A 20,855-nucleotide genomic window follows, 5' to 3' on the forward strand; every position below is an offset into this window, starting at 1 on the left:
ACAATAGATGCTAAGTATTTGTATAAATGGATTTCATCCTTTTAAATTTAAGTAATAATATTTGTAAAGAGAAAATAAAATATATTTTATTAGGTTTTAAAAACTTAATTCTTGTATTTAATAAAGATTGGACGTTTTTTTCTTTGAGTAGTAACCTTCTAAAGAAATACTACAAAGGGTTGTTGAGAAATATTTTTGTTGATTTTTTAAATGAACTTTATTGCCACCATTGGTAGTGCATGCATATATTCAATAAACAAATTGATTATGTGTCTCTATAGAGAACATCAAAACCTAGCCAAAGAATGGATTTATGCTTATTCTTTTTCTTATTTTATATCAGAGAAAAAATAATATTAAAAGATTATTACTATTTTAAAATTTAGAAATTTAGTTATTCTTTACTTTATGTTTTTTTTAGGTGTTCTAGGTCTAAATGCAAAAGCTTTAAAAATTATATCTTAGTTTTTTAAAATTATTTTATTTGATACAAGGAAAATTATTTATAAATTTACTTATAAATTTACTCAAATATTATTTACTTATAAATATTTACATTAGTTTTTATTTACATAAAATAAAAATAAACATCTATTAAAATCACAAAATATTATGAAATGTTTGATTTTTTTATTTCTTGTCATACATTATCTTCTTGCAAAATCATTTGTGAGAAGTTTTATTAAGTTAACCATTCTATATTTAGCTTTGGTCAAATTGACTTACTGATTTTTATGATTTTTTTTTTTTGTTTTTATATATACATGTTCAATATAATATTTTTGTAATAATTATGGGTTGATTAATTTAAAATTATATATGCATATCTACTACAAGGTTCATTTTTAGACAATTTGGTGCATATTTTAAATTTGAACTAGAATTCTAAGTTATAGCATAATAGAATGGTTTGATTTGGAAATATGAACAATAGTTTTTATATCTGCAAAGTCTCAAGTATGAAAAAGATAAATTTAATATCTTCTTGCAATTTTTTACAGCTAATATATATTTATTTGACATCTTGTAAAATGTTTATGAATTACACCTTGTAATTGAAATAAAAATAATATATTATGGTTATAACAACCTTAAAAATCCCTCTAAATTAAATATCCTCTTAATATATCAAAGCTAGTCTAAAATCTAATTGAGAATGGAATAATATAAAGAATATTAAAAAAGTGCATATTAAAATAATGTAAAGAATATTAAAATAATATAGTAGCTCACAATGTTGATTTTAATTCCTTTTTTTTTTTTTTTTTTTTTTTTTTTGAATCTTAATTACAATAGAGTAAAATTTTACAATGATTCCCTTGCTCTACAACTTTAACAACTCCTAATCCCACCCCAATCCTTAACTCTTCACTTTAGAAACCAAACTATCTATTCAAAAATAATAAAACAATACAAAATTAGAAGACCTTGACAAAGTGAACTCCACACAGAAACCACAAAACAAATAGAATTTATCAAATGAAGTCAACTTTAGCCCAAAGAAACATGAACCAAATCAAAGCTACAAAGCTCTTCCACCACGTCAACTTTGGCCCAAAAATCGAAACAAACCAAAGCGACAAGACTCCACCAACTTTTCCTTCGCCTCAATCGAAACAAACCAAAGCCAAAACTTCATTCGATAACGCTCATTTGCCGAAGTTTAGTCTGAAATTGAGCATTTCTGTGGCACGGCAACGATAGGATTAATGGTTTTTATCCGACTCCGATGTTTGCAACGTGAGTTCGGACCGGGAGAAATGCAAGTAAGCGGTGGCGGCACGCAAGGCCACTGGTGGGTTTTATCGAAGCCAACTTTTGTATTTAGTCTTCGTATTTCATGTAATGGGTTTGTGGGTTGCAGTGTAGAGAGGCTTTGATTTTCTGACACTGGAGTTGTTTGTTTAGCAATTATTGTGGGACTCGTTAGGTTTGGGAGTTGCAAGCTTTTCAGCGCTTGGACTGCGGTGACTCAGCTGTAGGGGTCTTCTGCTGTGGGCTTCGTTGCTAGACTTTTAGTTTTTTTCTCGCTTCTGTGGGATTTCGGGGGAGGATGAAGGAAGAATCGTGGAGTATTGGGATTTCTTTTGGTTAGGTGCAGTTTTTGGAGGTTGTTTGAGATGGGTTTGTCTTTATACCGAAGTGTGTTGAAGAGAAGAGGGTTTAATGTTTGGACTGTGTGTGTATCCTACAGCAGTCCTCTTAGTTCATTGCTGTTTCCAGGGAGATGAGTTGTGCTTTGGGTTTCGAAATTGTGTCTAGGCAGGTGGGAAGGTGGATTAAGCTAAGGAAGTTAGGAGTAGTTAGGAGAACGGCATAGCTACGCAATTTGGTTGAGGAGGAGCGAGGGTGAAATGTTGCATTTGGCTAGACGGTGGCACAATCTCCCTGGTCGCTAAATGAAATCATAAGAACAAGAATAATAACGAGAATAATCGTTTCTAGATACTTAAGAAATGAACAGGCTAAAGAAATTGCGCCAACAACCAGATAACCGCATTTGTGCGGATTGTGGAGCGCCAGATCCAAAATGGGCGTAAGTCTTGATTTCTCTCTTCCTCCACTCTGTTTGTTTTTGCAGACAGAGACTGCTCATGACATAGAACGTCCTTTCAAGGTATTCTCACGAAGTCTGTCAAGGTCATAGCAGCACTAATTTAGCGAGCATATCCTGTAGATGCCTAGCATCTTTTCTCACCAATGCATTTGCATTTGATTCTCGAGGCCACTTATTCAACCTGATCAGTGGCTGGGTTTCTGCGGATCTTCTTATTGGATACATGTCGCGTCGCCCATGCAGATCAACAAGTATAGGGGTGTTTCTATGTATCAAATGTTCTGGGGTGCACCGCAGCCTTGGTGTACACATCTCGAAAGTAAGTGTGCTTCTCCATCTTCTGGGCATATCAGTAATGCGAACATATCTGGACCGGCATATATATCTATTTATATATATATATATATATATATATAACTCTATTGGGGTTGAGCTCGACTGTGCTGTATGGATCTCATCCACAACGTAGAAGATTAGTTCTTCTCTTTACTCCAACAGCGTGGGTATTGTTAGACCAGTTGCACCTTATAAAATGAGTTCCGTGAAAAAGTAGACTTTCGGACCTCATATGTTTCTTTTACATTCGTTGCAGGTTGTATCTGTAACGCTGGATGATTGGTCAGATGAGCAAGTTGACCTTATGGAGGCCATAGGTGGCAATGCATCCGCTAATTCAGTCTACGAAGCTTGCATGCCCTCTGATGTACGAAAACCTTCTCCAGATGCATCTGTTGATGAGCGTTCTGAATTTATAAGGTGACTTGCGTACTTGTTTGTTACCATCGAAGATTAAAATTGGACCTTGATTGTTTTTACTGAATAGTATTCTCTTCAGCTCTACTCTTAAAAACTGGACATTGCTTGTCTGCGACGTTATAAACATATAGAAGATTGAATAAAATTGGTTCTTTTACCACAGATATATGTCCAGCTTTGTTCTGTCTTGAAATTCAGTTATTTATTTATTTATTTGTTTGTTTATTTTAAGTGTTCACCAATTTGTGCAGGCGGAAGTACGAGGATCAGGAATTCTTGAAACCAAACTTGCGAATGAAATCACAACCCACCTCTCGTGCAAGGACTATTACCTCACAAGTAGATAACCCTTCAGCACCTAGTAACATGGGTTCCATGAATACCAACAGGGATTCTACTTACAGTAGTAGCACGAATTCGATGAATAGCAATCGTGACTCACTTGGGCTGAGCCATTGCGGCAACGTATCTGGCAGGTTTAGCAACTTAAGGATATCATCTGCCTGTGCTCCAAGTCGTAAAGGTGGTGACTTAGTGTCCCGTACGATTTCCAACCCAAGCACGGTAAATGCTCAAAACATTGACACTTTATATTGTCTGGATTAATGATACAATGAGAGAGAATAGCAACCCATTTCTGATTCTCTGTGAACTCAACTACCGATCCAAGTTGACTGCTTTTGAACAAATATAACCTTGTGTAATTTTTGTCTTCTGCATGTACTGTATTAGCTTTCAATTGTGCCTCAGAACTAGCGAAAGGATTAATCAAGTTTTGCAAATTGACTTGTTTCGTTTGCTAGTTCGAAATTCGTTAATCTTATTTATCCATGATTTAAAACTCGAGGACATAATACAAGCATGCTCTTCGAAGTATGTAGGACCTTGATGTAATGGTATTTAAGAACTAAGCGGAGGGAATGTAATTCTTTTATACATGGTTGACCTCTCTCTCTCTCTCTATATATATATATATATATATATATATTTATATACATCAGTCTTTCTTTCCTTCGTAATGGTTGAAAGCCCTTGCTGGCCATACCTGAAATTCTAACTCTAATAAGTTTGAGGGTTTGTGAGATGACAGGCTGGCATGGTTGAGTTCTTGGGAATGCTGAAAGTGAGAATTGTAAGGGGGACAAACTTGGCTGTCCGAGATCTGTTGTCTAGTGACCCCTATGTTGTTGCCACGCTTGGAGCACAGGTATTTACGTCACTTGACCGTTCTGAATGATCTTTTATGCTTGGTCTCCTCTATATGGTCTTCTCTTAGCCATGCACCCATTTTTGGTTTTTGGAGATCAAATGGAACTTTATGTAGGGAGGGATTACATGGATGGAGGGGCTCACCTCTTATTTGTCTCGTTTGCAGACCGCTAAAACCAAGGTGGTGAACAGAAATCTTAATCCGGTCTGGAATGAAGAGCTCATGTTCTCTGTACCAAGTCCTCCGCAGCCACTCAAGCTGGTAAGTTTCTATTCCAGTTTTTGGTTACATACGAGTCAATTAGAGTGACAATCATGTAGTTTACTTTTGCACGCGATGTTCCCTCACTAACTTCAGCGATTTTATTTTAAGCAAAACGATGTTTTTTGAATAAAAGACACTGTTTCTGAATACGTCTGCGGGTCAGTAATGTCAGCAATGCGCATCTCGTAACTCTATGTTATTAAGCTAGCACTCTGTCTGTTTTAGCGGAGGAAGATGTGTGCGATTATTTACCTATCACTTGCAAACAGTAGCATTCAATGAACTGATCACAAATGTGTGTGAGTGTTAGATACAACCTCATAATGTGTAAATGGCTGGATGCCAACAAGGTTGATGCGTAGATTTTCCTTACTTCGACACAGTCGCACATATTGGATCAAGACATTTACAGAACTTTGTGCTACCCTCGTTTTTGCAGCAAGTGTTCGATCACGACGTCCTTTCAGCGGATGATTCAATGGGAGAGGCAGCAATAGACCTTGAACCGCTTATTTTGGCTGCGCAAATGCATCAAGGCATGTTTGAAGAGTTTGGGTGCGAACAAATAGGAAAGTGGCTGGCTACAGATGACAACGCCCTTGTGAAAGATAGCAACATCGAGGTCATCGATCGACAAATCAAACAGGATGTGCACTTGAAGCTTCAGAACGTGGAGAGGGGGCAGATCGAAGTTTCTCTTGAATGGGTTCCTCTCAGCGGGTTCTAAACTATCTCCCTCAACACTTGTGCTTACACTGCCAATTTGTTTTGGAGTCTGCCCATCAAATTACCTTATCAATCCTTTTTTGAGGGTGTTTTTTTTTTTTTTTTTTTTTTTTTTTTTTTTTTTCTGCCTTCAATGACTGGCCTCTATCACTTCCAGCTCGACAAGCTCTCAACGTACAGACTCAACACAAAAGAACCTGGTGTAACAATTTTCGTTTTTTATTTATTTTTATTTATTTATTCATCTCATTTTACACAACTGATAAAAAGGATTTCAAATTGTTAAAAAATGAAGCAAAGCACATAAAAAGAATCCTCTCATAGGCTGGCAGATGTAATTGATGCTCATTTAGTATATCGACATTACTTGCATGCATAGGATTGACACAACTGACATGTGTAGTATATTTATTTAAGTGATTTGGATACAAAAAAAATGTGTAATTGACATATTTATGAAAGAAAAGAAAAAATTAAATTAACATGTTTTATGTGGTTGTTGATGTTATTACAATTTTGTTTTTATTTAATTTTTAATTTTTTAAATTAGAATTAAAAGAATGAATTTTGTGTATTTTGAAACACATATAAATATTTTTTATTATTGCAAATTTTAACAAAAAAAATAAATATAAAAAATTAACTAATTATGTCAAATAGGTGACAAATTGTGGTGATAATTGCAAATATTGTGGTAGCATTAACAATATATATGTATATATATATATATATATATATATATAGAATTATGATGAATTACTTGACATTTATTATAAATTATCATTACTATAACCTAAATGATTTTATTTATTTATTTACTTATTGATATCTTGGATTGTGTGGATTCCTTAATTTCAATTATGATGTGTGGTTAAAAGGTATGTTGATGCATCAACTGATTGCATGACCAAAGGTCGCTGATAGAAAGCAAAAGATCACAGCCTAATACTAATGTTTATTATAATTGCTCACACTTCCATTTAACGAATTTCTTCATGCATTTGAAAGTGTATCCCCCCCCCCCAAACAAAAAAAAATACATATATACATATTTTTTAAACTAGTGAATGGCACTAATTAGTTGACTTGTCCTGATTTTTAATGACTGGATGGTTAATACAAATGTAATTTGTAATGTCAATATTTTGTTTTTTTATACTAACTCGTATTTTACATTTCTTAACATCACATTCAAAATTAACCAGATTTTTTTTAGATTATTATTAATTCTAGCATTGTAGTGTAGATGCATAGTCTCATGATTCATTATAAAACTTAAAAACTTATCATTTTTATTATCAAACTATTGTAAGTCCACCTTCTTCTTCTTCTTATAATCCCTTCCTCAATGTCTTCCACTTTATTCTTTATACAAGATTTTGTATTAATATATTATTGTGAGTTCAACTACCTACTCAAAACCCTTATCAACTTCGTATATTTAAAGTGATTTTCAGTTGCCTAAAATCATCACAACAATATGTTGTGGAATATTATAGTAGAAGTAATACGTACCATTACACATACACCACTATCATATACGAAGAATGAAGCAAGCTCCGCACTACAGTATCGGACATACAATTATATATACGTCTATATTATACAAAACTATTGTATTCCATGCCCAACGGCCTGTTCCGAGCAGGTGGAGCCAGCTCGGTGCCAACTAGACTAAATTTGTCCACTCATTGCCAGCTCAGGAAGTTAAGTGGGGGTGGAAGAAAGTAAAAGCTATCTCTCGCGAATGAATAACTTCCACGTGTCATTTATACCTTTTACAGATCTACATGGTTTGACTGGCCGGTGTGAACAGAGCCGCCGAGAAGCGAGAGTTCGGGCTCGCGGCAGAATAGACACAAGCCCCTGCACCACGACGGCGACGACGGCAGAATCCGAAGTTAACGGTAGTCTTAACGGGGAGATTTTGGGGGGGAGGGGGGCAATGACGATTTGCTGCGTGGGATGCCAATTTCTGGGACACCGTCGGATGCATTGATCTCATCCAGGAGGCGCAATGCCCCCCGCTCGCTCACGTCGTGATTGATTACCGTTGCTGCGGCAGCCAGTTCTGAGGTGGCTTTGGAAACAACTCCGTTCACGCTTTCGCTTTGTCGGTGTGCGTCGTGGTGGATCGCTGCCGATGTGTATCCCGCTTCCTACACACTCCTGTTCATCAGTGATATTTTAACCCAGTTGCAGGGTGCAGAATTGCGAGTTGGGTTTTGTTGGGGTTCCTGAAATACACATGTGTTAGTCCTTGTCTGAACAGTCGCCGTGAGCTCCTCGAGGCCTGCCTCGCCAGCAAAGCTTGTATCAATCTCCGCATATCTGCTATAATTGGGCTCTCCTAGGTTGAATGCTCCTCTCGGTAGGATATGTGGGTTGTGAGTGTGTGAGTCAGCTTTGTCAGTTTTTTTTTGTTTTAAATTTGGAGTAGCGGTGCATTGTTTCCTCCAGCTTGGTCATTGATATGTATGGTAGAAGATCCGACAGTGGTTTTGGCTGTATCGAGAGCATACGCATGCATTGAACTGTGTCTTTTGCTTTGCCTCCATGGCTGGTCTATTGTGATTAGAGCGAGATTGTTGTGCAGTGGTAGTAGTTGTAAGAAGTTTCACAAGTTGCTGTAGAGGTTTATTGAGTCGGTGAACTATGGCACCCTTGGGGGATGAGAACGATGTTTGGTTGGGCAATGCTGACAGTGGTATGCAGGGGAAGAGCTCGGACTCCTTCTCGATTCGGGTTTCCAACAATGCGCAAGAAAACTTCAAGCGTCCTCCGACTGTCGCCGCTGGGGAGCCAGACATTGACTGGGAGGATGTGAATACCGGCTGTTGTTTCTTCCGAAGAAGATCGATTCGCCACGAGGTGTTTTCAGGCGGGCCCAATTCGGCGGGCACCCCGTTTGCGAGGCTTGGGACTGAGGATCCGGAGAGTACGAAAGTTAAATCGAAGGATCTGTTTAGGTCAAGTTCGATTGGTGCTGTGATTTTCTGTTGCTGCGCGCCGCGTGAGCGCGCCAATTACACCGTTGCAGTTCGCTCTGTGGATGCAACGAAGCAGGACAAGACCTGGACGGTGGACGTGAATGAAGAGTATTCCAAACCTCCGTACTGGAAGCGGCTCATCAGGAAGTTAAAAGCACAAGCACACGGCAGGCCAGGTGGGCATCACCACTCTCGTTGCGAATGGCTGAACTATGACCTCCAAAACTACCAGATGAACTTCGACGATGGCTGTTGGCGGGAGATTTGTGTGTCGTCTGGGCACGCCGACGAGAGTGATGGTCCTGCGGAGAGAGCGAGAGCAATGCACTCCGCGTTTCTTCAAAAGTATTGTGCGAGTCGCACACTGCGAGATAGTCAGGGCAGTCCCCGCAGTCCCATGAACTCGTGTGGAGGACTTTCTCCTTTGCCCGTGAAGATGTTATCCAAGGAAGAGTTAGAAAAATCCAAGAAAGGTTTCGTTCCCATTTGGCAAAGGCGTCAAGGGGCTCCTCCCATCAAACTCGACCTTAGACCACATCAAGTTTAGTTTTTCACTACATTTCTTGCGACATTTGTATGTTGCATCCACACTCCTTCCATATAGCCTGTCTTGTCCTACGGTAAGCAATGCGTCGACCTGGAGGACCCAGCAAGTTTCTCTAGTCGATTAGAGAACTGTCCAGTTCATAAACAACAGTCGGCAGTATATTTGTTGCTGAATGACAGCAGTGAGTCTCAATGAGTTCTCGATCAGGATAATGAAGAGTACGCACAACGAGCTGGAGACAGCTGACGAGCGGCAGTTGCGCACCAGAGTTCGCATCAGGAAAAAACCAGCGGACAGTGAATTATTGTAGCCTGTTATCACCCTCGGATTGGCGGGGTCTCCTTCACTGATACTGTATTTATATTCTCTATTGTAGGTGTTACCTACTCCGCCCGTGGGCTACTTTGTATATATATCAAGTTATTATTATTATTATTATTATTTCATTTTTTTCTTCTCTGTTTGCGTGGTGTTACTTTTTGTTCTTGTTTATCTGTAAAAATACGTAAGCGAAACTCGCTGTCAAATTTTTGTTGATTGCTCGGCCGTTTCTCGTAGATGATTTTCTTGCCCACGGTGAGGACGTGCGTTACTGCAAACTCTTTTTCTGTAATCCAACTTCCACTATGGAAAGTTTTCATCTCTCTCAGACTTAACGGAATGTCTGTCTTTTTGTAGAAATATGTTCTACTCGTAGATGATTCTTCACGTTACCCAATTTGTAAAACTTAGATTACAATTGGCTTGTAAACTAGCTCAGTGGGAGAACATAACAATTGAAAGCAATGTTAGACAATCTCTTTGTGTCCGTGCAGAAGTGACATTGTTCACCCGAAGTGCAATAGCACATTGCAATATGATCCTATTTTTGACAACTCCACTCTGGACACGTATATTTATATGACGTTGATTGTTGTACAGGAACCCACTTATTGGAAAAACAGCATCACTCAATCTATAAGCCGACCTTATTAACTGTTACCACTCTCTACTTCGCTTCAGGACGGATTCCGGAATTTGCAACACGTTCAAAGCACAAAACATGTTGTCACTTCCGTCTACCATTAAGTGCGCTAATATCACTACTGAAACCACTTCACTATACTCTGCAATATGATCTGTCGCACACACCCAAAATGTGTCACCCAATACACTGTTGCATTCAATTCAATTTGTCAACTGCATGCTTCAATTTACATCTTCTAACCACGAAAACTCTCGCAATATCTCTCATGCAGCATCCAGAAGGGCATGCCTCCAAAACATACGCAGCCAGGAGATTAGCTTGGCTCCGTGCAAGAGCTAAGAATAGTCTTTGTGGACTCATCTAATGGCGGCAACCAGGGAAAGCCGGTAAATGTACTTATATCTTCCTGTCTGGTCTATGTGTAACAAAGAAATACTCAACTCGATTGGAGAAACATGTCTATTAAACATGCATGAATACTGCCATGTGGCACGACTTTGAAGTGTTAACATTAACCCATTCGTGCAATGCTAGATATTCATAAATTTATTTGTCATCGGTAGCACAATCATGAACTAAAACTATCTTCGAGGTGATGCACCGCAACCAGCAGTGTAATTTACCGCTGTATAATTGCCGCAATCAATGGTAGCCACCTTTCTATGGGCTGCAACAGTGCAAGATTGCAACTGCGTTCATCAATCCTCAAGTTGTGAAAGATTCCCCGCAGCCACATTGACCTTTGGAGTTAGGGTTGATAAAAACAAATTCAGACCTGCACAGTGCAAGTAGATATGACGATAAGCCCAATCACCCATCCAAAACCCTAACATCATGCACAAATCACTTCTAAATGGTGTCCGTCGACGAACAATCCAAAAAAAAAAATCCTCAGGGCCGAGTGTCCACTATCAATCCACAGTTGTTGATTCCAAAATGCTTACAACGACTTTCAATGCAGAAATAATCATGAATTCTTACTTCAGTCGTTCTTCGACATAATCCATTTTGGTGCCAACAACGTGCATAAGTGCTCGCGGGTCTATCAACACTTTCACGCCTTTATCTTCTACAACCTCGTCAAACTTGCCCTTATCATCTGTAGCACGCAAAAACATGATTTAGTCGCAGCTCTTGGGTAGGGATTTGCTATTTGGATGTTCAGTCACAAGGAAATCGTCTATACCGAATTGCTACAACGTGGAAAAGACAGAGAGGATCAGGCGGCAAGGGACTTGATCACTATCATTCATTGCAGGAACTCACAGAATTTGCGGGGGCTAATTCAACTATCACAGAATTTGTACATGTACTTCTAACGATATGGCAGCGCAACAACAGGAAGTAGAAATTACAAAGACTTAGGCCACCTCAACAATCAAAAAAATTAACACTGATAGATGACCTGGCCTCTCTCGAAACAAGAACTCGTCATTAGGGTTGGACAGATCCTATTTGTAACCTCTCGACAATCAAATTACAACTAGGGCTTCATCGTGATGAAGCAACTAAATTTCTGTGTCTCGTGAGCGATCTTGGCATCGACATCTACAATTCAGAAACCTCGCTACTTTTCAATTACATAAAGCTACAACTTAAACGGTATCTGCAATAGGATGCTTCAAACAATAACCTTGTAAAATTCTTCTTTTCCCCAAATTCACCCGATTAAATAGCTCGGCTATATGCTGCTTCCACACGAAGAGACGGTACCTCTGCATCTAAACCGAAACGACAAAAAAAGGGGGGAAAAAAAAGAAAAAACGGAGCCACAAATGTACCTGCGTAATTAAGCGTGTACGTAAGTCCATTACAACCGCGCACTTTGACGCCCAAGCGTAAATACTCCTTCTGCCTATGGTCCAGCAGCTTTCGAATCCTGTTGGCCGCGGCCTCTGTGAGCGACAGCGCTTGGCGTCGCACTGCCGATGATGAGTTCGCACCCGCCTTCACAGCTGCCGCTGCTACCGCGTGCATTGCTCCGCCTCTCCTTGTGCTCTTCCTACAATCCCCCTTTCTTCTTCCTCAAAACCCAATCGCCAACATCCTCCAAACAAACAAACAAGCCCCTGCTTCTATCAACAACCCCACCCAATCCGGTTTCAACCTCTTCTTCTTCTTCTGCTAAAAAAAGAAAAAACCCAGCTCCACAGAACAGCAACTCGACAAGAAGAAATCCTCGGCGGAGTAAAGATCACGAAAACAATGCTCAAATGAATGTGTGCTTAGAAAACAAAGCAAGAGCTATCTCGTGAAACTGAAGTGCTTCCTCCCGTTTCCAGGAGCCTGGCTCAACAACAGAGCACCGGAACCTTCCACATGATACCCGGTAGGACATTACATTGATGTATGGTTTTATACCTAGGAAACAACACGGGTATCTTCTGAGCGGTGGGGGTTCAGAAAGGGCCACGTAGTTTGTCAGCTCAGCCAGTGTGATTGGCTTGTGGAGTCCACGTGGACGCCAGATGGTGTGATAAAAGCGAATCCCCCCTCGGTTCTCAAAAGTTCACTACTGTTCACGACCGTTCCCTAATTTTCTCCATCGTTCCGTATTAACCAACCATGTAGTTCTCTTCACCTATGGAAGTCAATTTGTTTCTTTATCTTTAACTTCCATGTGTTAAATGTAATGGCCAGGATTTCAAGGGGAATTTATAACCATATTGCAATCTCAAAAGAAAGATCTGAAATTAAAACAACCTCCTCAACTAATATTTTTTCATTTTTCATTTTTTTCTCATAAAATATATATATATATATATATATTTACATGCATTCAAAATCTTCCCAAGTCACAAATTTCAAAAAAAAATTATAAACAGATAGTGCTTGAAGATGTTTCATATAATCTTTGAAATATCAAAAAATAAATAAAAGAACTTAAAAAGAAAAAAGAAAGAAGAAAAGCAAAGAGTTTCAGAACATGGTTTGACAATTTTTCAAAAATGATTTACATATAAAAGTAATCTCAATATGCTGTCTTGAATTTCATGAAAAGCGTGATATAATATTTTATATATTTTGTGGATTTTACCTTTGCACAAATTATATTTCTTAATAATATGTAATTACTATTAAAATTTTGTATTTCTCTTCAAAATTTTGTATTTTTTGCAAAATAACATTAGTAAAATCAAAAAAAGGTTGGCTTGAGATTTTCATTTAAAAAAGTGAATCTGTGAAACATTTTTAAAGAGGTAAGGCTGAAGAAAAACTCCTATAAATTACCATTTTCTTACATTTTAACATTATAATACTCCACAAGAATTGTCTGAATATTAGTGTCAATATCATTACAACAGATAGTTTCTTAGGGAAAAACTACATCCTCTGTGAATGCCAAACATTTCTCCTAAAAAAAATTATTTTTTATATTCTCATAAACACGTTACATCTATTATTATACACTTCTTTTGTGCTTGTTCACCAAATATTGACAGCTCATACAATTCCACACACACAGACACACACACACACACACACATATATATATATATATATATATATTTATGTATATGTATATATATATATATATATACACTTTCAAATTTTGTAAGAAACAATCCGAAAAGAATGAAAAACTAAAATAGTAAGTATCCGCAGGGGAACATATAGGGAACGTACGGGAACAGAAGGGGAGTGGGGAACAGGGGCAGTATATCTTTCTCCATGCCCGCTGAGGTGGCGGGGGGGATGCTGCGTTGGCAGGGTAGAATACAGGAAGACCCCCCCCCCCTCTTCCCCTTTACCTTGTTCATGCTTCGCAGCACGCATGTCGGTGAGGCAACCTTTGACGCAACCAAGCGCGGGGAACTGGACCGGAATTTAACTCGAATTGTCGCAGCCCCAGAATTCGACGACGTTTGCATGGGCTCTGGATCCTCGTGTTTCCTTTTTCTAATTCAAATTACGACCGCAAGGAGGTCGTTTCCGTCATGTGACGCCGTGTTGTTGCTTTTTTCTGTTTCGTGTTGTTGTTGTTGTTGTTTTTTAGGAAGCATGTAGCCAGCGGTCGAGGTGAGATTCCTGCACAATTTTACGAGGAGGTTTCTCTGGGAGAGTAGGAATTGGCAATGGCGGAGCTACTTTCGAGGGAGATTCGGTATCTGCAGCACCCGCCGCATCAGCAGCAGCAGCATCTGAATCATTTGGGGCATGGAGGGAGTGGGCAGCGGCTGATCGAGGAATACATTGTGACGCAGCAGATAGGCTCTGGTAGCTTTGCGGTGGTGTGGAAGGGGCATCACAACCAGTACCCAGCTCGTGAAGTGGCAATTAAAGAGATTGCTACGGAGAAGTTGAACAAAAAGCTGCAGGAAAGTCTGAGGAGCGAGATTGCTATCTTGCGGAAGACTGATCACCCTAATATCATTCGCTTGCACGATATTGTCGAGGTTTGTCTGGGGCATGGGAGTGGTTTTATTTCTTCGTTTTGTTTGGCTCAGTGCAATCAGGTTTGGGGGAGAGTGGGGAAACCCTAATTCTCTCAATTGGGAAAGCAAGGTTATGCTTCTGCTATCGGCGGTTTGTTGATGTGGTCGATGGGAGTGCTTGCAGGGGCCGAACCGGATATATCTTGTGTTGGAGTATTGCGCAGGTGGTGATTTGGCCGCTTACATCCAGCGATGTGGCAAGGTTAATGAAGCCACTGCACGTAACTTCATGCGGCAGCTGGGTACGTGGTTTGTTCTTAACATCCAAACTGCTTGAGTTGAATTAGGGTAGTTGAATTTGCAGAAAGTTGGGGATAGCTCTATTTCGCGTTCAAGGATAGAAGGAAAAACCTCGGTTGAATGTTGGTTGGGTGGACCCATCTTCGGCGTTGCAGGAGATGGGTTGCGGGTGCTACGGAATAACTATTGGATTCATCGTGACCTCAAGCCGCAGGTTGGAATGACCCCGTTCGTTACTGAGCTTTTTATGCTGTCGCCTTGGTTTATCAGGATTGAATTGGAAAGTTCACGTTACTGTCGTCGCACAATATTCTTGAGATGCTTCGTGGGTGCTTTTCTTTTTTTTGTCGTTTCAGCTGTGATTCAGTTCATGTGTTGAGTTAACTGAAGGAAGGTGAACGTGCGACATGAAAATTATGTTTCATAGAGTGGTCCCTCCTGTCTAACATTATTCCTTCTTCGATTTGCAGAATCTGTTGTTATCTACAAATGATGATAATGCAGTGTTGAAGATTGCGGACTTTGGATTCGCCAGGTCTCTTATGCCGCAGGGCATGGCGGAGACCTTATGTGGCACGCCTCTGTACATGGCTCCAGAGATCCTCCAATCAAAGAAATATGACGCCAAGGTAGACGCTCTTTTCCCACAGCGTTAGTCTCTCTGCGAAAGTCTTCACGCTCTTTTCCATAAGAATTTTTGGGGTATCTCATTTGTGAATTGAAGAATTTTCTGTCACACCTTTTTCTTACTTGTTAATCATACGAGGGTATGTAAAATTTGGGATCTTTGCAGGCAGATTTATGGAGTGTGGGTGCTATTCTATTTCAGTTAGTGACTGGTCGGCCCCCTTTCAGTGGGAACAACCACGTTCAGGTGATGCCACGGCTTTTCTTGTTATGTTCAAGCTAGAAACAAATGCTAGTCTCCGGCACTGTAATCATACTCATGTTATTTGTTTGGAACCGACAAGTGCTGTATACCTTGAACTTAAGGTTTAACATTCACCCGTATTATTTCTTGCTGCTGATCAGCTCCTCCAAAATATTTTAAAGTCGCCAGAAGTGCGCTTTCCAGAGCCAATTATGGCCCAGCTACACCCTGATTGCATCGACATGTGCCGCAAATTGCTGCGTAAAGATCCAGGCATGTCCCACTCCCACTTTATTGTAGAGTGGCATGTAGTAGCCACTTAACGTTATACATATGACTCTAATTCAATTTATGCCTCTATGCATTAGTTTTGTGAATTAGACGTTCGGTAAGAGGGCTTTAAGCCTTTTAAGGTGTAATATGTGCACTTTGTTGTATCCGTTCTGTCTGAGTCTTTATATTTTATTTTACTATGCAGCGTCATAGATATAGTCGCTGATGCTTGTGGGATATTTTTCGCTATTGAGCAGTTGAACGACTAGCTTTTGAGGAGTTTTTCGCGCACTCTTTTATGGAAGAGATGAGGTGTGATTTCCCCAATTTTTATATATGTCCTTATTTTGCTTGAGCTTATTATTAATATTGATTTCCTGTTTCTCCTAGCCGCTAGATGCATGATGGACAGCGAACGTTGGTTTCAATCCTGGTTAAGAAGGAGTGTCTTTTGTGGCTTCAGACCAAAGAAAGAGGATGCTCAAGCAGGTGGGAGTCTTTCTGGAGGCACTGGTGGAAAAAGCGAAACTTCTCAGAAAGGTTGCTTCCCATTTTTACTGGACGATGAGCAACAAGGTTCTGTATATGGAAAATTGTCCAGACCGCCTTTGTTCTCGCCATTACCACCCAGCAGCTCATTCCTTCCTTTTGGAAAGAAATCAAATGCAGGTCATTCACCTCCAACTCGAACGGGCTTTCCAGTTACTAGATTTCATGACAACAGATCGAGGATCCTTAATAGTGGTGCTGAAGATAGTGCAGTTATGGGTGGTGATCACAGTTCTACCCATTCCGGTTCTTCCACTGAAGGTAGGCATCTGGAGCTGCTATTTGCCTTCAAATATTTTGCATATCACGGTTCTTTTTCTTTACTTTGTTTTTCTACATTCAAAGCTAGTGACAACCTGATCGTGGGTGCCTAAGAGGCTCTTCCTCAAACCGTTTCACTACTTGAGACACGAGAAAGTATGGGTGGGTACAAATTGACTGTAATGGAGTTCTATGGGATCATTGCTTTTTGATGAGTTTGTGAACAACGAATGGCGAACGTGTGACGATGAATTAGCTTTGAGTTTTGTGATCCATTAATTGACATTCCGAAGTGTGTAAATTAGTTCTTGTAGTAATATTTCAATATTTCAGTTAAATATCTCACGTTTTAAATTGAGTTTAGGAGGCCGTGAAGTTGCATCTTCCGTGATTTCCCGTGCTTATCAGAAAACTTCGTATTGGAGATTGAAAGGTGTTTATGTTATCCCTTGAATTTTCCAAGGGCCTTTTACAAACTACTCCTTTGTTTGTTCCCACCTTCCTCCTCAATAGGTTTACATTTATACTTTTGATCCTTTAGTTCTTTGAGCTTTAGTAACCAATTGGTCGTATAAATATGAGTCCTCGGCCTTTCATTATTCGTCTTAGCACATTCGTTTCGCTTGTGTTCCATGGTTTGCAGGTGCTTTGGGAGATTCTTTTGACACAATTGAACGGGAGTATGTTCTCGTCAAAGTCCCAATAACTTCAACAGATAACCTTGGGACGTCATTAAGCACTTCCGATGCTGGCGGAATCCAGCTTTCGGGAAAAGGAATCAGTAGTTTCCCTCACAGAGTACATAATCTAAACGTGGGCCCGACAAGTTCTGGAAGAGTTGGTAGTGGTGCCAGCTCTGGTTCGGTTTTATCACATAGCTCACAAGAATTTGAAGCTCCTTCGCAGCATCCACCTACTCGACTTTCCTCTTTACAGATATCTGCGCGGCTTATTACAGAACTTGCCGTAGATAAGGTTGATTTCTCTGTACTTATACTTTCATATTTTCAGTTATAATCAAGGACTCCAGATAAGCATCTTTTTAGTGAAATTTTACTTAATCTGCACTGGGGAGATGTCTTCTTGCGTGACTCTTTGTTTTACCTCATCCTTCCATCACTCCATCTCATCTATTCTTTCGAGGTAGTACAGTCAATTTAGATAAAACTCAGCATTTTGTCCTGATCATCAATCTTTTTTTGGCGATTGGAGCTAGTTGTTGTGAATCTTGCTCTTTTTATGCACCTTTTTAAACAACACTTATGTTTGTTATGAAGTACTAGTTTTTCTCCCCTTTGTCGACACTTTTTTTTGCATTTTGATTTTCCGGCTTTAAGTAAATGGTGGCCGCAAGAACTTTACCATTTGGTCGTTATCTGCAGATGAACGTTGGGCTGAGGGTAGAGGCATTTTCAATTCAACTTGTGTGTTTAGCAATCTGGAAGGAAGCACTTCGTGTGTGTCAAACCTGGGCTGATTCTGAACACGTCGGCAGTAGTGGAGGAAAGGGTAGTTCAGAGGATGTTGAAAGCCAGGACCGATCTATTGCAAATACTTGCTCTTTCATGGAACGGGAATTCTCTTTTGCTGTTGAGCGGGCTGAATCCTTAGCAGTGCACATCAATACTGGTGATGGTAAGTGAGCGCTTTGAGTTTGTAATCAAGGTTCTGGTTTAGAAGGTGATAGCAGCTGTCATTTGGCATATCTTTAGAGGATTTTATTCTAACAAGGGTGCTACTTTATTGATTAGTTTGAGTATAGAGTGGGACTTGGTGTAAAAGGTCAGTGTCGCTTGCTAAGGTATTTCTCCTTGTTATTGCTTCATAATCACTGGAGTTGGTCGACGGATTGCAACCTCTGCAGAAATGCCAGATGCTTTGGAGCTCATATTTCAATCAGCTCTTGCCCTTGGCAAAGAGGGAGCGGTACTTCAAATATCTCTTCCCAACTTATTATCACTTCTGTCTGCTATTGTAAAACTTGGGTCTAGGGGCTCTTAAAAAAACATTAATAGTTTTATATGACTTGTTGATGTGGTTTTCCGATTCGTGTAGAAAGATGTTTTGAAGAGTGTTACGTCATATTTTGCAAAAATTACACGTTACTTAGAATGTGTAGGAGGTGTTGAGGTATGAGGTGCGGCTTGCTTCTTCTTGAGGATTTTCTTAAGCAGCTCAGCTGTGAGACGGATGGGGTATTTCATAAATCTATTTCGAGCTGCGATGTGGTTTGCTAGCCTCATTTATCAATACGCCAATTCATCGTCCTTTGACTACAATGCCTTAGAGTTTTAGTGCGAAGTAATTGCAAGAAGATATGAACATATGCGTCACTTGTACTGTCTTGTGCGTCAGGTGGATGAGCTCATGGGGAGTATGTCTAACGCATCTTCTGCTTATGAGAAGGCTGCTGCCCTTCTTTACTTCCTTGTAGTTGAGGCTGCAACATTGCCAATTCAGCCTCCTCTACTATTGTCTGACATTGACAGGCATCGACTCCGTCGATATTACGATAACATTACTGCTCGCCATCATCAGTGTGCAGCCACTGCTCAAATCCACCACACTTTTTTGGCTGACACATGAAGACCAAAAATTCGTGAAATCTGGATTGCGTGCGGAGGAACCTGGACGATATCCTTAATCCCCGTTTAGCAACCCAGACATTTTGTGTCATTTCTTAGAAATGAAATCGGATCTTAAAGCCAAGTGCCTTTGTTAATGGCAATGTTTTGCTTACACTGAGTTCATCTACTCAATGGGAAGATGCGGAGGCACTTCAAGGAAAGTAGGGCTTCCCTTACTTGAGGAGAACCAACATTGTTGCCACTTTTAAACCTCATAAGCTGGCGACAGGAAGCAGCATTCGCCAGAGACGTGGCAGCCTATCTTTTCCAAACCTGGTGGCCCCTTGACAAGGTGAAGCCTAATGAAGGGAATCCTTTTGGGCCAACTGTTATTTTATCCAAAGGTGAGCTGTTGGTCGGAATGTCCGAGTTGTCTTAGGTTTTTGGAGTAAGCTTATTGAACTCCAGCCTACTTTTTAGAATCTAACGCAGCTGGAGGTTTGTACATATTAGATAAGGTGATTATTTCATCGAGTTGGCAACTCAACTGCACTCTGTCGTCCTTGATTGTAAACACGTTAACTGCGCCCTGGTATACATCCGTAGGATTCAGAACTGGGTTTGGATGTGATATCTTCTGAATTCCAGTTACGTATTTTAGCACATTGGGCATTATGTGATTCTGACGCTGGTCGAGGATCTCAGTGCTTAGTTCTTGGTGCCTACACCATGTGTATCAGTGGCGGACTGGAATTCTTTTTGTAAAGTAACTTTCATATTTAATCATTGCGTTCCAAATTCTTAATGATGTGCTGCATGCTCACCCAGGCCCTTTAGCCGTCGTCTTCTACGCCTGAGTAGCCAGCTCGTCTCTCGTCTTCTATGAAGTATGCCCTACTAAATCTCTTTCAAGGTCCCAACAGAACACGTCTCAGGTATTCATGAAGTTTGAGAGCATGTGTAAAGACAAAGATTGTCCATTCTTCAAATAGCCTACCCTGCGAAAAACCTTTGTTAAAGAAGACTCATTAGGTGACTATGGTGGCGCACATAAGGTATGAATGTTCATATTTTCGTCATACAACCAGCCCTCGCCAGGGACATTGCATTGTGACGAAGCCGTTGCTGATGGCTTAAACAAGCAGCGTATACATTTGGACAAAAACGAGAGATGTATATGAACAACTCTACAATGCGTCATTACTAACTCTTACAGAGAGTTTTTCTCTACGATTCGCATGCATTTATAACATGATCTCTACAATGGCAATTCCAAGCGCTCATGTAGTACTTATGCAGTACTTATGCAGCGGGAGAAAATGTTCATGCACTCAAGCTTATCGACATTTTGTTATTTTGTTTCTGCATTTTTGAAACATAACAGGATTAACCTATTTGCTATTGAAGATGGGTAGTAGATTACATTCTCCTAGAATCTATTTCAATAGTCAAGAAGAGAGAGGGTAGATAATGCAATATTTGGAAAGAGAGTGGGTTGTACAAATTTTTGGGCTTGGAAAATTACTAGTTTCTCCAAATGGTATGTTCAGTTTTCATAGTTTGGCACTTCAAATCCATATTTTTGTAAACTTCTCTAAAAATTGTGTTGGCCTTGATGGTTGTTTTTGGATGATTTATTTT

General features: G+C 39.8%; 3 protein-coding genes across 9 annotated transcripts; 2 read left to right on the forward strand and 1 right to left on the reverse strand.

The window, feature by feature from the left end:
- Positions 1–1,607: 1,607 nt before the first annotated feature.
- On the forward strand, positions 1,608–5,757 carry LOC112294960 (ADP-ribosylation factor GTPase-activating protein AGD12). Of its 6 annotated transcripts, none has more exons than XM_024545982.3 (8): positions 1,608–1,795; positions 2,263–2,536; positions 2,801–2,876; positions 3,150–3,313; positions 3,565–3,877; positions 4,404–4,520; positions 4,689–4,784; positions 5,227–5,757. In XM_024545982.3, exons 2-8 carry the CDS (start codon positions 2,457–2,459, stop codon positions 5,512–5,514), a joined length of 1,134 nt encoding a protein of 377 aa, XP_024401750.1. In that variant the 5' UTR covers positions 1,608–1,795; positions 2,263–2,456; the 3' UTR covers positions 5,515–5,757. The 6 variants fall into 6 exon arrangements, with proteins under 6 accessions (XP_024401750.1, XP_024401751.1, XP_024401752.1 ...); XM_024545983.3 differs by having other exon boundaries at positions 2,267–2,536; XM_024545984.3 differs by having other exon boundaries at positions 2,446–2,536.
- Positions 5,758–10,189: 4,432 nt separating this feature from the next.
- Positions 10,190–12,270, reverse strand: LOC112295486 (iron-sulfur assembly protein IscA-like 3, mitochondrial). The gene is made up of 3 exons (XM_024547176.3): positions 11,799–12,270; positions 10,999–11,116; positions 10,190–10,792 (listed from the first exon to the last, which is right to left on the reverse strand). The coding sequence occupies exons 1-3, from the start codon at positions 11,992–11,994 to the stop codon at positions 10,723–10,725; spliced, it is 384 nt and encodes a 127-aa protein (XP_024402944.1). The 5' UTR covers positions 11,995–12,270; the 3' UTR covers positions 10,190–10,722.
- A 1,502-nt stretch (positions 12,271–13,772) lies between these two features.
- On the forward strand, positions 13,773–19,997 carry LOC112295440 (serine/threonine-protein kinase ATG1a). 2 transcript variants are annotated; one of them, XM_024547043.3, is made up of 12 exons: positions 13,773–14,414; positions 14,578–14,695; positions 14,849–14,907; positions 15,164–15,322; positions 15,487–15,567; positions 15,726–15,837; positions 16,095–16,149; positions 16,301–16,647; positions 17,291–17,622; positions 18,030–18,282; positions 18,512–18,573; positions 19,003–19,997. In XM_024547043.3, the coding sequence occupies exons 1-12, from the start codon at positions 14,094–14,096 to the stop codon at positions 19,231–19,233; spliced, it is 2,130 nt and encodes a 709-aa protein (XP_024402811.1). In that variant the 5' UTR covers positions 13,773–14,093; the 3' UTR covers positions 19,234–19,997. The 2 variants fall into 2 exon arrangements, with proteins under 2 accessions (XP_024402811.1, XP_024402810.1); XM_024547042.3 differs by having other exon boundaries at positions 13,779–14,414; positions 18,485–18,573.
- The last annotated feature ends 858 nt before the right edge of the window (positions 19,998–20,855 follow it).

This window comes from Physcomitrium patens, chromosome 18, assembly GCF_059467195.1.
Source record: "Physcomitrium patens ecotype Gransden chromosome 18, ASM5946719v1, whole genome shotgun sequence".
Lineage (NCBI taxonomy): Eukaryota > Viridiplantae > Streptophyta > Bryopsida > Funariales > Funariaceae > Physcomitrium > Physcomitrium patens.